Raw genomic sequence first — 16,439 nt, 5'->3', positions numbered from 1 at the left:
ACCCAATTAGCTGCCTTCTCTATAGTGGCATCAGAACTTCCAAACTTTACCGAAGACATCCATCACCACAAACTGCAACTGTGCCCTTGCTCTCAAATGTTCCCATAAGCCTGGCGTGTTTCCCTAGTTTGCTTCTGACTGTCTGCATGACTAGCTAATACCTTGTCTTCTCACATCAGCCCTCACTCTAAACTTCTAAGCTCATACCAATATTCACAGAGAAAATAAAAATCCACGAGAAATCTCTCAATTTTCCACAAGCACGTTTACCAAACCAATATCTGTGCATATTCTGGCTTCCGTCCTGTTAGAGTGGAAGCTGTGAGGCCATGAGGGGCCACCGTATGCCACCATGAAGGCGGTGCCACACGACTTCAGGGCCCTCCTTCCCACGCTTGTCTGTGCCTGTCCAGGTCACATTTGCCAGGGCTTTGTTCCCCCTGGCATCCTCACTCTCTCCTGACTCTTCACATTCTCCTTCTCTACTGGAGAATTTCCATTAATACATAAATAATAGCTGGGATTCCCCACGTAAGATAAAAGTCAGCTCCCTTGACCTCATGTCCTCACGACGAACACTGTGCGGTTTCTCTGCAGCCGCTCACAAGAAAAACGCCCAAAGAGTTGTCTCAACTTGCTGTCTCCACTTCCTCATCTAATATCTAAATATTTAAACACTCCAATTACTAAACATTGCCTAACTAGAGAAAATAAAGTGAAGGCCAACATTTCTAACCCTGCATTGCCTTCTAGATTCAGTATCCTTCTTCCTCAAGCTCATTCACAGATCCTTCAGCAATGTTCTCGGAAATGTAAGTTCTCAGGCTTGTCTGAAAAGACCATCCTGCCTCCCCCACCTGGGATCGCTGGCTTAGCTGACACAGAACTCTTATGACAGCAGTTCCATCCCCTGGCGTTCGGAAGATGTCATTCCCCTCCGTTCTCTATTACTGCTGTCAGTTATCTTCTGATTGCCGTTCCTCTGAGGCACCTGAATTACATGTATGGTTGTCTTAAGGTTTCTTCTTTGTCTTTGATGTTCTGCAGTTACACTATAATAGGTATAGATTTGGATTTACTTTATCTTACTTGGAGCTCATTCTGCTTCTGGATTGTGAAGAGTCATCATCTTAGGAAATGTCACAGCAACGGTCTCTCTGCATAGCATCTATCCCCCATTTTCTCCATTGGATGTCTATTGATTACTCTGTCCTCTAGATCTCTTGGCCTTTCTTCTAGATTTCCCATCTTTTTTCCTCTGTGTTTATTCTGAGTAATTTCTCCAGATCTATCAGAACAGTAAGTCTCACTTTAGCTGTGTATTGTCTGCTCTTTCACCCATTCAACTGACTTTTCAAATACATGAATACATTTTTCACAGCAAGAAGTCTGTTTTCTAATTTCATTCTTTTAAAAATCAGTACATTAAGAGATGTTCAACATCATTACCCATTAAAGAAATGAAAATTTAAAAACACAAGGAGATATCATCATACACCTATCAGAATGACTAAAATAAAAAATAGTGACAGCACCAAATGCTAGTGAGGAAGCAGGGAAATGTGATCATTCACACATTGCTGGTGGGATTACAAAATGGTACGGCCATTCTGGAAAACACTTTGGCATTTTCTTAAAAAAAAAAAAAAGTAAACATGCAACTACCATACAGCCCAGTCATTCCACTCCTGGGCATTTGTGTATGTGAACACAATGAAGTCTTACGTTCAAGCACAGAAAAAAGGAACAAGAATGTTTATAGCAGCTTTCTTCATCATGGCCAAAACCTGGATACAATCCAGACGGCTTTCAACAGGTCAATGATTATAAACTACACAGTATGGCCACACCAAGAAACACTAAACAACAACAGGAAACCAACTAGGCTGCAGACAATAACCTGGATGAATCAGGAAATTATACTAGGTTTAAAAAAAAAAGCCAATCCCCACAGGTCACATACTGCACGATTCTGTCCACACAACATTCTTGAGATGACAAAACTTTAGAAATGAAAAACAGATTAGTGGCTACTAGGGCGTAAGAAGGGGAAGAGGGCAAGAGGAAAGTAGTTATGGCCATAAAAGCTTAACACGAAGAATCCTAGTATTGACGGAAATGTTCTGTTTCTTGACTCTATCAACGTCTGTATCCTGGTTGTGATACCGTAATATAGTATTTTACAAGATCTCAACATTCAGGAAAACTGGTTACAGGGAACATAAAATCACCCTACATTATTTCTTTTGACTGTATGTGAATCTACAGTTATCTCAGATCCCAGGTTTAATTAAAAATAGGTGGAAAAGGAAAAATACCATATGATTCTGCTCACACAAGATAATTAGAGTAGTCAAATTCATAGAGACAGAAAGCAGAACAGTGGTTGCCAGGGACTGGGGGAAGGAGGGAGCAGGGAGTTACGTTTAATGGGTACAGAGTTTCACAAGACGAAAGGATGTGCTGAAGAGGGATGATGGTGATGATTGCACAACAATGTGAATGCACTTAGTGCCACTAACTATATTTAAAAGTGGTTAAAATAATAAATCTTAGGCCAGGGATGATGGCTCACACCTGTAACCCCAGCGCTCTGGGAGGCCAAAGCAGGAGGATGGCTTGAGCTCAGAAGCTTGAAACTGCAGTGAGCTATGATCACACCATGGTAAGCTAGCCTGGATGATAAAGTGAAACCCTATTTCTACTTTTTAAAGCTATGCTTTACCACAATTTTAATTGTTTTTTTTTTTTCCAAAAAAAACCCCACAAAAAATAGCAACCTCTTCCAAAGACTTTCCACTGTGTACAGAATAAAATCCAGATTCCTTCCCACATTCGGGGGCTATAGGGCCAGTGTCTCTTTCAGTTTAGCAAATACATCAAGCTCTTTTCTGTTTCTGGCCTCTGTGCCTAGAACACTCATCCTCCTGAGCTCCACAGGGCTGGCTCCTTCCCATTTTGCAGACATTAACCTGGGAGAACAGCCTCACATACACAGGGGAGCAGTGTGGACTTGGGAGTCAAAGGGCTCCCACGCCGGCCAACTGCTGGCCTCGCTCTGCCTTAGTTCTCGTCAGGAAAGCCACGATAATAACAGGACTAAACCGCTGGGCTGCTGTGAAGATTAAGTGAATTGTTATAAATAAAATCCTTAAAACAGTGCCTGGCACTCAAAAATCATTAATTATTATTATTATTAAGGATCACATTGAGAGTATCACAGAAATGATGTTGAATGAATGAAGCTAGACAAAGGATTTCACATTCAGTGAAGTCATCTGTGTGAAATTCTAGAGCAGGTAATCTAGCCTGCGGTCACAGAAATTAGACAAGTGGGAGGGCAGGGCTGCAGGAATGCATACTAACAGCAGGAGGGGCCCAGGAACTCTCTTGATCGGGATGGCAATTTCTTCTGTGTATGTATTTATTGAAATTCATCCACTTATATGCTTAAAAAATGTGCATTTTGTTATATGTAAATTATAACTCTATAACGTGTTTTTTAAAATGTCACCTCCACAGAGGGCCTGTCCTTAGCCACTCAATTCAACCCCATTCGGCTTGGGACTCTCTCTTCCCACCCAACCGTGTCTTCTCAGCGTGGCGACACCCTCACCCCAAAGTGTCCCGTGTATAACCTGCTTCTATATCAGAACACACCTCACTGAAGGCCGTACCTGGGATGCCTCAACTCCCCTTTCTGTCTCTTGCAAGTAGAACAGTGCCTGGCACTAATCAAGTGCTCAGGAAATGTCCATGGATGCATGAAGGAAGAAAGAGAGGGAGGGGAGGAACAACTGCCATGGCACCCCTTTCCTTAACAGCAGCACTGAACATTAATACCAGAAAGGATTGCAGAAGTGGTTAGAAAACCTTTTCCATTGACATGGGAAAATGGAGGCAAAGGGAGAATAGGTAATTCTCCCAAGGTCAGAGTTACGGTGAAAGCAGGCCTGGAACCCATATCTACCCGTCTGTTTTACTTATACCAAATATGGCTCGGTTCACACACATAGATATACTCCATAAACATCCACAAAATGCCTATAAAATATAAAATTTTAAAAGCACATTATTTTGAAATCCTAGTTAACTATAAAAATATTATTACAACCAGATCTACTTCATCCGAACATTAAGTTGTGACTTCCAATGCAAGTGCTAATTTAAACAAATCTTTCTTGAAGAAATTGAAATGAAATGGTAATAAGTTAATGGATGTTCAAGTATTTAAGCACGGACAATTATGAGTCAGACTGTTTCTGAGTCACCTGGGACGCTGTTTACTGCCCATCCTTCACAATCCAGATCATTACTGGCAAGTCGTCTATTGCAAAGCTGACTGAAGGTTTGAAACACTTCATCTATAAACTTCGCATGTGCAGGAAAAACAACATTCAAGAATACTTGTGCTTGCACATTCCTGTCAGGTAGGCTACAGGATGCAATTTGAGCACAAGAACTTGCAATTAAGCAAAAGAATGGCACTGTACAGAGTTAAGTTTTTGTTTTCTAATCTGATAACTACCAACATAAATTACATCGTGGAGGAAAGAAATACAGCACGGCATCAATATTCACATTTCATATTTTGAGAAATAAATGCAAATAAAGAAAATATATCTAAACCAAAATAACACAGAACAATTTTATTATCAAGTTAGACTGTATTTATAAGACAAAGCTATGCTCATCTTTGATATGCAAAGACAGCAAACTTTGGATTCAGTAAATCAGAAAAATAAATATACACGTTTTTCAACTTCTCAGATAAAACCTGTAATTACCTATTCAGATTCTGAATATAACTTATTTTCAATTCTCTCAAACTACTGTTTGTCTTTCCAAGATATTTTTTCTGCCTCATCAACAGCATTTTTCCTTGAGGTTTGTTCTCATTTGTTTTCCCCTTCTGCGGAGGAAGTCTGTGGACATTACATGAATTTTCTTCACATTCATTCATCCAGCCATTCCAGCACTGTGTATCTCCTATGCATACCAGGAGGCCAAATGTAGGTAGAAAAACAAAAACATTTTAGGTGGTCAAAAACACCTAAAACTGGCTGGGCACAGTGGTCTGTGATCCCAGCACTTTGGGAGGCAGAGGCAGGTGGATTGCCTGAAGTCAGGAGTTCCAGACCAGCCTGAGCAACATAGTGAAACAAAGTCTCTACTAAAAATACAAAAAAAATAGCCAGGCATGGTGGCGCATGCCTGTAATCCCAGCTGCTCTGGAGGCTGAAGCACGAAAATCATTTGACCCTGGAGTTGGAGGCTGCAGCGAGCTGAGATCATGCCACTTGAACTTCACTCCAGCCTGGGAGATAGAGCAAGACTGTCTCCAAAAAACAAACCACCTAAAACTGTTCACATTTGTAGGTCTTGTCTACCCAGACAGTTTTCTACCTGCCCCAGGGTGCAAACGTGAACTGGTAATTCAAAATATAAATAGCAGGATGCTAACTAAAATTTTCCTCTTGTTTCAGAGTTTTGACTGGAGTCATAAATCTTAGGACAATGGTGTTTTTCAGATCCCAACCATTCAAAAGAATACTTGCTAAGAGGTGGTCAAAACAAATCCAGGGAACTCCCTCTACTTCATGTATAAAACAAGGAAAGTTAGCCTGTCTCCTCCCAAAGTGGAACCCACAAAGCTTGGGAGAATCAGGCCTCTGCCCTCTGGCATGTGGGAGTCAGGGACAATGGAACTTGACTCTCACTGGTTAAAACCCTAAGGCGAGATGCTGGGAGACAGCTCTGCCAGCATTTGAGCTTGTATCAAGTCATAGGGTACAGTCATGAATCTTAACTTCACTTGCCCTAAAATGCCTTTTTCCTTTTGTCCCATCCTTTCACCTATATCAGCTCCAGATGGCTTTGCAGCCTTACTTCCCCCACTGCCATGTAACATACTCACAAGTTCTCGGAATTAGGACCTGGGAGGCCATTGCACTGTTTATTTGTTCTCTGCTCCTTGGGCCTCAGGAGTTGTCCTGGTTATTATGAAATCCTCTCCTATTGGTTTGATTCTTTATTTCTCTATATATTCCAATAAATTTTCTTTTTGCATAAGATAGCCAAAGTGACTTGCAGCCAAGAGCATCTTCTTATTTTTGCAGGCAGAGTCTTGCTACATTGCCCAGGCTGGTCTGTAACTCCTGGGCTCAGGTGATCCTCCCACCTCAGACTTCCAAGTAGCTGGGATTATAGGCATGCATCACCCTTTTAATTGATACAATGGAAGTCTTTGGGGGTACACCTACTGGCTTATTTCATAGGTTTGTAAAGAGCTTTAAATGTCATCAATACACCAACAACTGACAAGTTTAACCTAGACCTCGCTGCTGATCTTGAATCTGACATGTATGTCTATCTAATCATTGGTTCCTTCCGGTGATCTACTATGCATCTCAAACTTATCATGTCAAAAGCAGATTGCAGACAACACTGCCAAATCCTCTACCTATACAGACAAAATTCACTTCTCCCCAAATCATCTCCCTATTTAGCAAATGGTATCTCCATCCTACAAGTTGCTCAGGCCAAGAAAAGTCATAGAGTTATCCATGATTATTCTCTTTCTCTAATTTCCCACATCCAATCCAACAGGAAATCTTTCTGATTCTACTTTCTTTCTTTCTTTCTTTTTTTTTTTTTTTTTTTTTTTGAGACTGAGTCTCACTGTGTTGCCAGGCTGGAATGCAGTGGCACAATCTTGGCTCACTACAACTTCTGCCTCCCAGGTTCAAGCAATTCTCCTGCCTCAGCTTCCCAAGTAGCTAGGACTACATGCGCACGCCACCACTAAGTTTTGTATTTTTAATAGAGATGGGGTTTCACCATGTTGGCCAGGATGGTCTTGATCTCTTGACCTCCTGATCCAACCGCCTTGGTCTCCCAACGTGCTGGGATTACAAGCGTGAGCCACCGCGCCCACTCTGACTCTAGTTTCAAAACATACCAGTCTCTGATACTTTTCAACCCCTCTGTGCAAACCCAGGTTAATCCATGTTATTTCAAGTTGAAAGCTGGTCTTCTAAAAGATGAGAAAGGAAGACTAGAGCAATGTATGGAAAAAAATAATCAAAAACATAAAAAACGATCAGCAAATAAGGTAGAAAGAATTAGGCTGATCCAGAAGCGAGCATGAGACTGAGTGTCAGGCAGACCCGGATTTGAACCCTGGCTCTGTGTGTATCGGCTCTGGGCCCGGGGGTAAGTAATTTAACATCCATAATCTTCCATCCTGATAACTATACATAGAGCTAATCATACCTGCCTCAGAAGGCAATTGTGAGGATTAGAGAAGATATGTTTAAAGTAGGTACTCAATAAATAATAGCTCCTGTTAAGATTATTAATAGACTATTCAACTAATTTTTCAAGTTAGGAAACATTAGACTTACTGTTTCCCTTGAAAATGAAAAAAAAATCATTTAATTATAAGCCTAAAGCTCACATTTTAAAAGTAGATAATGAGATAATGTTTAAAAATGTAGGTGGGGAGAGAAAATGAGCTTCTTTCACCACATGACAAAGGTGCATGTATTAGAAAAGTAAACTCACACAAGGAGGATAAAAATAGGTACAGAAAGGCCAGGCATTTATCCTAAGTTTGCTCACGCCTATAATCCCAGCACTTTGGGAGGCCGAGGCAGGCAGATCACAAGGTCAGGAGTTCGAGACCAGCCTGGCCAGCACGGTGCAACCCCATCTCTACTAAAAATACAAAAATTAGCTGGGCTTAGTGGTGTGTGCCTGTAATCTCAGCTACTCAGGAGGCTGAGGGAGGAGCATCGCTTGACCTTGGGAGGCAGAGGTTGCAGTGAACCAAGATCAGGCCACTGCACTCCAGTCTGGGCAACAGAACAAGACTCCATCTCAAAAAATAAAAATAAAAATAAAAAAACAGGTGCAGAAGCTTGACCTGCATTTCAATATGTGTGAAGCACCTTGAGTCAAATGCTCATTTTTAAATGGCATCTCTGGGTATATAACAAATGTGATGCCATCTGACTTGTGCTATCAACCACGTGGGTGAGAGGAACGCAGAAATGTCCTCCCATCTTCAGTCAAAAGCTGTACTTTCTTAGACATGGAAAGCAATATATTGGGTTTTCATATTTAGATTGTTAAATTTTTAAACATTTAAACTTTTTATTGATGCATAATAGATGTACATAGTTTCAGGGTACATGTGATCATTAAATACATTCATATAATTTGTAAAGATTGAATCAGTATACTTAGGATATGAAAGCTGTATCTCTTTGGATGATGTATAAACTTGTGGAGAAAAACATACCCATACTGATTTATGTAATCTTGCACAGCAGGTACTTAATAAATGCGGGGTGATGATGAGGTGGAAAATATGAAACTAAAGGGCCTTGTAAAAGTGTAAATATCCATAATCAGCCTCATCTCATCTCTCTAAAAAATGGTATACTGCATTATTTCCTGAGATTAGAGATTTATCAACAGCTTCACGCTTGTAAGCAGACCATTTGTTTGATATTACACCAAGTTAAAGCCCTACTAGTGTCTTGTCTTTATTAGCTCACCAGGAATTAAACAGGCTTTAGCATGCATTTGCAAGTTTAAAAAAATTTATGAAATTAAGAATTATTTCATTCTATACCCTGTCAGACTTGTGAATAAGTGTTGTCTCATGCATATAGAGAAAACACAGGTTAACAGGTGGATTAATACAGACTTATTTGCTACTAAGTTCAAAGAATTCTTCCATGATGAATTTTGCTGCCACTGACATTAATTAAAAGCTCCAGTGTTTGAGAGGAAAGCCTAATTCAATCTACCTCCCCATCCCTGGTACCAATTTTCCCCCAACATTTATCCTAAGTTTGCCTGGTCATATTGTGCTCAGCACTGGGAACTTCTAGCATATTTATACCAGAATGTATCTTGCCTGCCGCCCCCATCCCCCACACTTTTTTTTTTTTTCCTTGGAGACAGGGTCTTGCTCTGTCACCCAGGCTGGAGTACAGTGGCACCATCATAACTCACTGCAACCTCCAACTTCTGGTCTCAAGCTGTCTTCCCACCTCAGCCTCCCAAGTAGCAAATAGCTAGAACTACAGGTTCGTGCCACCACACCCAGCTATTTTTCTTTTTTTAAAAATTTTTAGTAGAGATAAGGTTTCACCATGTTTCCCAGGCTGTTTTTAAACTCCAGATGGCTTTGAACTCAAGCAATCAGCATCTGAAAGCGCCGGGATTACAGGAACAAGCCACCACGCACAGTCCTCGCCTGCCTTTTTAAAGCCTAACAGTCTACTAAGAATGAAACATTGATCCTTCATCTTTGTTCCATCCCAACTCAAGACGCATCTTTTATGATTGGAATCAATATAAAGGTGGATATCTAAGTAACCTGTAATCAAATAAAGAAAAAAGGATAGCAATTATCCCATCTTCTAAGGTAACTGGTATTTTTACTAGAATTTTAAAATATTCTGCATATATATATATATACACACACACACACAAATTTTTGTTCCCAATAACCAAAATAGAAACATTTGTAAAATAAGCTTCAGTGGGGTGGCTCACGCCTGTAATCTCAGCACTTTGGGAGGCCGAGGCGGGTGGGTCATTTGAGGTAAGGAGTTCGAGACCAGCCTGGCCACATGGTAAAACCTCATCTCTACTAAAAACACAAAAATTAGCCGGGGATGGTGATGCGCACCTGCAGTCCCAGCTACTCAGGAGGCTGAGGCAGAAGAATCGCTTGAACCTGGGAGGGAGAGGTAGCAGTGAGCTGAGATCACGCCATTGTACTTCAGCCTGGGTGACAGAGTGACTCTGTCTCAAAATAATAATTATTAATTATAATTAGTATTATATAATTATTAATAGTAATAATAATTATTATTATTTAGGTTCCAGCCAGATTCTGATCCAGAAGTAGAGGACTGGAGACATGGGGCTTAGGGAAGGGATTCTAGATGCTCAGGTAGGGGTTGGAGATGAGAATCACGAGGCTTAGGGAAGGGATTCCACAGATGCTCAGGTAGGGGAGAGAGCAAGTGGGTTCCCACGGTAACTTTCATAGTTACATGTAAAATCTATTTGGCAAATGACCCCACACATATTCTTTTTGAAAAAAGCAGAACAAGAGTGTTTTCTCGTGATGAATTTTTATCTGAGTGCAACCACTGGACGGCATAAATATCTGACTTCTGGCCTATGCTTACGGCATTTCATGATTCTTCTGGAGATGTTCAGCCTTGAAACCTTTATGTTTGGAATATTGTCTTTAAATTAGGTTGTAAAATGTCCAGTTATGAAATATATACCAAGTGTTCTTTTTAATCACTTAAAGCTCCAAGTGAAGAAAACCTGCCTGGCATTAGATAAATATCTTGAATGTGAGATAGGCAAGAACACCTTGAAATAATGCTTAACTAATCACAAAGCAACTATTCTGCAATAGATGGGTGAACCACTAATTAGATGAAGAGAAATAAAACTGTCATGGTAGGATAAAAGGATAAAGAGAAATAAGCAGTAATTACTGTTTTATCGTCAGAGAAAGTCGTATCAAACACGGCTCAATAAAAGGAGGGGGAAAAAAACCCACAGTCTATAAGTAAATACCAGTACTCATTAAATTAGTACTAGGAGCAAAACCCAACTCAGGGATGACAATGACATCTTAAAAAGTACATTCAAAAAAGAAAAAAAATTGACTGCAAAGTTGAGTAAGGGTGCTTTAGTTTTTGGGCACGCAACATTCTGAAGAATAATATTGGCCGGGCGCGGGGGCTCATGCCTGTAATCCCAGCACTTTGGGAGGCCGAGGCGGGCAGATCATGAGGTCAGGAGATCGAGACCCTCCTGGCTAATATGGTGAAACCCCGTCTCTACTAAAAATACAAAAAATTAGCCAGGTGCTGTGGCGGGTGCCTGTAGTCCCAGCTACTCGGGAGGCTGAGGCAGGAGAATGGCGTGAACCCAGGAGGCGGAGCTTGCAGTGAGCCAAGATGGTGCCACTGCACTCCAGCCTGGGCGACAGAGGCAGACTCAGTTTCAGAACAAAATAAAACAAAAGAAAAAAAGAATAATATTACACGGTTATTTGCTTGAAATGCTTAAAAATATGCAAGCCAGTCCTAAAACAGCTGTTTGTTAAAGATTAGGATAGCACCCCTAGACTAGTTTGCTCTTTTCAAATCATTGGTAACCTTAATTGGTACACTTACTGTGTAGATGGTGCCAGAAAATGACATTAAAATTGTATTTGAAGCTTTAATGTTTGGAGCAACTTACATTCTGTTGCTTGGAATAATCTTGTGCCCTTCTCTAAACCAAGTCACTTGAGGTCTGGGGTAGCTGGTGATGGGCAGCAGGTTTAGAATTGCTGCACGTCCTTGAGGAACTGTTTTCCTCTGGTCCGTATCCGTGAAACTTCCCATGTCTGCAGAGAAAAAGAGCGCTTTCAAGTTCTAGAAAACATTTCTGGGGGAGGGAAGGGGTCACAGATGGAAACAGGTACGTGTTACAGTGAAGTCACTGATGCTGCCACATGTCACACAGGACAAGCGAGACTGCAGGGCAGCGCTGACCAACGCGCATCTGCCTGTGAGTGAAGCACAGGACAAGCCAAGCCACGCGCCTCTGAAGCGCCCACGCTGCGCGTTCGTCAGCAAAGCCACATGGTGTTTGTCCTACCTGACAATACAAGGGAACGTCTGCAACTGTCTGATACTGAAAATGAAGTGCTGAAGCCATCCTAGAACCACATGAAGCAGTTTTCTCAGAAACTGTCAGAAAATGCATCCAGATGTCTCCTAGCTCATAAATCTTTCAAACTCGTTCCAGCCCGGCACCGGCCCTTCAGCTTGTTCCCTTCAGCTTGTTCCCTTCATTTGTGAGGTCACTGTCTCCCGCACAGATCTTTTGGGAGCAATACTTCCTAACCACTGAAGAGTCTATACAGCATTCCCCCACTCCCATACTGTTGACTTAATTTGGGGCAACTAGCCTTTGTTCCAGTATTTGTTCTACTAGTAAAAAACGTTTAAAAAATGGAGTCACAGGACAAAACACAGCTATTAGAATGTAGGTATAAATGGCTAATTTTAAAATTAGTAACATTTGAAATTTTTGAATAAAATTCCATATGATGGTCAGATGCAAATAAAAATATACAAATAGATATGGCAAAATAGTGTATTTTTATTTAAATGTAAATAAGTTTGAAATATTCCATGGAAGCGCTCTATTATCAATGTCTTCTGGAGTCAAAAGACATTTTCTATGTGATAGTATCTAATATTTGAGGGAAAAGATGAAACAAACCAACAAAACAGATTAGAAAAATATTCATATTTTAAAAGAAAATGAAATTTGTTATCAAAGCAAAGGGGAAAAGAAAGATTTAAAAAAAAAAAATCTAAAGGCAGAGCAGTGGTTGTCATCTATAATCCCAACACTTTGGGAGGCCAAGGCGGGCGGATCACCTGAAGTCAGGAGTTCGAGACCAGCCTGGCCAATATAGTGAAACCCCATCTCTACTAAAAATACAAAAATCAGCTGGGTGTGGTGTGGGCGCCTATAATCCCAGCTGCTTGGGAGGCTGAAGCAGGAGAATCACTTGAACCCGGGAGGCGGAGGTTGCGGTGAGCCAAGATTATGCCACTGCACTCCACTCTGGGCAACAGAGGCAGACTCCATCTCAAAAAAGAAAAGAAAAAAAAAATCTAAGAGCTAGAGATACAGAATAGGAACTAAAACATTAAGCAAAATTCAATTTTATAAGACAGAATATAATAATTTTGAAGCTCTTCTTAAAACATAATTTAGGTATTGATCTTCACTCTAATAATTACATTTTCAATCATTCAACTGAATAAAAGTTCTCAATTATTCTGCAACATTCTTCGACATCACAATTTAGAAAAACTTAAGCCTTCCTAGTGATTTTAAAAAGCAAACATGTATAGCATCACCACTTCACCCAATCATTAGGCTTATGGTAGAATAACTAGATATTTATTTTATTTCACCTACTCACACTGAAAGCTACAAGCCTTAATTGGGGTTAAAATGGCAAATGAGGAAATTCTGTCATCACCAAAAAGTACAGCCCAACTCAGGAGCTCTTTCGTTCTCTAAAGTTTATAATGATATATTAAAATGTAATCTAACATCTTACAACATTGTTTTGCTTACTTTTAAACAAAGAGAAATTTTGGTAGTACATTCAAAATATAATAAATATAATAAAACAAGTCAGGCTCACTCCTGTAATCCCAGCACTTTGGGAGGCTAGAGCAGGAGAATCACTTGAGGCCAGACATTAGAGACCAACCTGGGCAATGCAGTGAGATCCCTCCCCTACCAAAAACAAAAGAAATTAGCCAGATTAGCCAGGCATGGGGCACACATCTGTGGTCCCAGCTACTCGGGAGGCTGAGGAGGGAGGATCACTTGAGCCCAGTTCAAGCTTGCAGTGAGCTATGTTTGTGCCACTGCACTCCAGCCTGAGAGACAGAGATAGACCCTGCCTCAAATATATATTTATTTATATATATATAACATATATCACATATATATGACATATAATTATATGTTATGTCTCTATTTTATATACATATATGTATGTAAGGTAAAGTAGGCAGTCCATTTTTACTCTTCACAGATTTTGAATTAGAAAAAGGACTAAATACTTTGCATAGGCCAAGTTTGCTCTCCTGTTTCTCCTCAAGACTACATGAAAATTTAAGCTTCCTGCATTCTTGATGTCTCCTTCGTTTACTTTTAAAAGTTTCATTCTCCAAAAAGGATCTGCTGAATAAAGAATTAATAAATCACTATATCACATGAATACCATCGGGGACGCTCACTATCCATGTGCTTTTTGTGGTGCGGCGTAAAGATTTCTAAACAAATCGTCACTGGAAAGAACTGACAATGAACGAACTTTGACCTAAATGGGCTGAACTTTATACTTTAATAACATTTTGAATCCAAACGTAGTGCAAGCTAAGAGCAGCTGATTCATAAGACAGAAGGCATCCCATTCACTTTTTCATCCTCCCCGGGGCCTTGTAGGATCCTGAGTCTTTTCAAATGAAGAAAAGTGGCCTTTGCCTCATCAGCCCCTCGCCCGGCCACCCACGCTGGCTGCTTACTTATCTCTCACTGAGTTGAGCAAGTATTCTACCCGGAATAGGACCAAAGATAAAATCTTAGTTCCTACAACGGTGAAAAGTGATTCTGATTTACTCCCCAGCGACACTCTGTTCTGCAACATTTGGACATCTCCGTACTGTACACATACATGCGACTTGAACTTCTGATTTTCTTTGCAGGAGTGCTCCCATTCTGTTTCGCACCACGCAGCGGTAAAACCCAGCATCGAGCTTCTGCAAAGATGGAATAATATACCTGTTGAATAGCAAAAAGAAGTGTTAATGCTTACATCCAGTGTTCAACAGTTATATCTAACCATTAGGTGCTATTTTATCAAACAGCACTGGCATCTCATCTAGTCTATGCTCAACGAATATTTTATTTTTGGTAACCTAATATCTGTGCAATCCTTCCCTAACCATGAGACTAACTAGAACCACCGTTTATTTCTGAAATGATTGCCCTGATATCTGTCTCGCCAACTGGGCTATAAATATCACCCAAAGCTAGGATCTGCTTCTGTCTTATTCATCATTGTAACCGTGGTAGCTAGCACAGCGCCATGCACACAGGGGATATAACTCACAACTGGCTGAATGAGAAAGGTTAAATCATTAAAAGTCACTGCATTTAAACTAGCCCTCTCAATCAAAAATCATTTATAATTCTCTCTCTGTAGAACGTCAGAATTTCCAAAGATTATTTCTAGAACTGACAACAGTCTGAATATGATGTCTTGTGTCACTCCACACAAAGGGGCAAAGAACACTTTCAGGATGAGATGTAGAACTCGTCAGCGCAGAGAAAGCAATGCCATCAGGACGTCTCTCTCCAGTCACCAACGTGGACGTCTCTCAGCATAATGTATTCACTTCCTTTCCTGACTTCTCCACGTATGCCCTGATGTTAACTTTAAAAACTTTTTCAGAGGTCAAAAAGTCATTTCATATGTATTTTCCACTTCTGCAACTGTAAGTAATCATCCTTCAAATCCATGCCTGTCTACACTTTTTAGTATAATTTCTTTTTTTTTTTTTTTTTTTGAGACGGAGTCTTGCTCTGTCTCCCAGGCTGGAGTGCAGTGGCCGGATCTCAGCTCACTGCAAGCTCCGCCTCCCGGGTTCACGCCATTCTCCGGCCTCAGCCTCCCGAGTAGCTGGGACTACAGGCGTCCACCACCTCGCCCGGCTAGTTTTTTGTATTTCTTAATAGAGACGGGGTTTCACCGTGTTAGCCAGGATGGTTTCGATCTCCTGACCTCGTGATCCGCCCGTCTCGGCCTCCCAAAGTGCTGGGATTACAGGCTTGAGCCACCGCGCCCGGCCTTTAGTATAATTTCAAAGGAAAAAAAATAACTAAAAGATAGAGTTTCTATAAAAGCCTTGCTTTAGGTTTACTGCTGGTTTTGTAAATTAGGATGTTTTAAAATCCACCAGCAAGTAAAGATAGGTAACCAACAGCCACTTGAAATGAGTCTTACAACTCCGGAGCCCACCCCTTCTAAGCTGCCCAAGATGGTACAGTAATTGAGTTCTCGGCCACATTCACAGACAAATTAAGAGTAAGGTGTGAGCAAACTATATAGCTAAGAAAGAGTTAATATCTAGGCCGGGCGCGGTGGCTCAAGCCTGTAATCCCAGCACTTTGGGAGGCCGAGACAGGCGGATCACGAGGTCAGGAGATCGAGACCATCCTGGCTAACACAGTGAAACCCCGTCTCTACTAAAAAATACAAAAAAATAGCCGGGCGAGGTGGCAGGCGCCTGTAGTCCCACCTACTCGGGAGGCTGAGGCAGGAGAATGGCGCAAACCCGGGAGGCGGAGCTTGCAGTGAGCTGAGATCCGGCCACTGCACTCCAGCCTGGGCGACAGCGCGAGACTCCGTCTCAAAAAAAAAAAAAAAAAAAAAGAAAGAGTTAATATCCAAAATACATGAGAGGTTGGGCATGGTGGCTTCTGCCTGTAATCCCAGAGGCTGAGGCAGGCAGATCACTTGAGGTCAGGAGTTTGAAACCAGCTTAGCCAACGTGGTGAAACCCAGTCTGTACTAAAAACACAAAAATTAGCCAGTGTGGTGGCACACGCCCATAATCCCAGATACCTGGGGGGCTGAAACAGAAGAATCACTTGAACCCGGGAGGCAGACATTGCAGTGAGCTGAGATTGCACCACTGCACTCCAGCCTAGGTGACAGAGCAAGACCCTGTCTCAGAACACACACACACACACACACACACACACACACACACACACACTCTCTCTCTCTCTCTCTCTCTCTC

The 16,439-nt window shown here is 41.2% G+C and overlaps 1 protein-coding gene across 4 annotated transcripts in view; it reads right to left on the bottom strand.

Annotated features, from left to right (window-relative positions):
- SDK1 (sidekick cell adhesion molecule 1) overlaps nucleotides 1-16,439 on the bottom strand; it is a 964,538-nt gene that overhangs the window by 612,399 nt on the left and 335,700 nt on the right. For all 4 annotated transcript variants that reach the window (XM_077996063.1, XM_028845525.2, XM_077996061.1 and 1 more), the window contains exons 3-4: nucleotides 14,309-14,415; nucleotides 11,293-11,440 (exon numbers count right to left, since the gene is read on the bottom strand). In XM_077996063.1, coding sequence (XP_077852189.1) covers nucleotides 11,293-11,440; nucleotides 14,309-14,415 — 255 coding nt within the window. The remainder of the gene's footprint in view (nucleotides 1-11,292; nucleotides 11,441-14,308; nucleotides 14,416-16,439) is intronic.

This window comes from Macaca mulatta, chromosome 3 (assembly GCF_049350105.2).
Source record: "Macaca mulatta isolate MMU2019108-1 chromosome 3, T2T-MMU8v2.0, whole genome shotgun sequence".
NCBI lineage: Eukaryota > Metazoa > Chordata > Mammalia > Primates > Cercopithecidae > Macaca > Macaca mulatta.
Note: the sequence above shows the minus strand (reverse complement) of the source record. Positions and strands in the feature narration are given on the sequence as shown.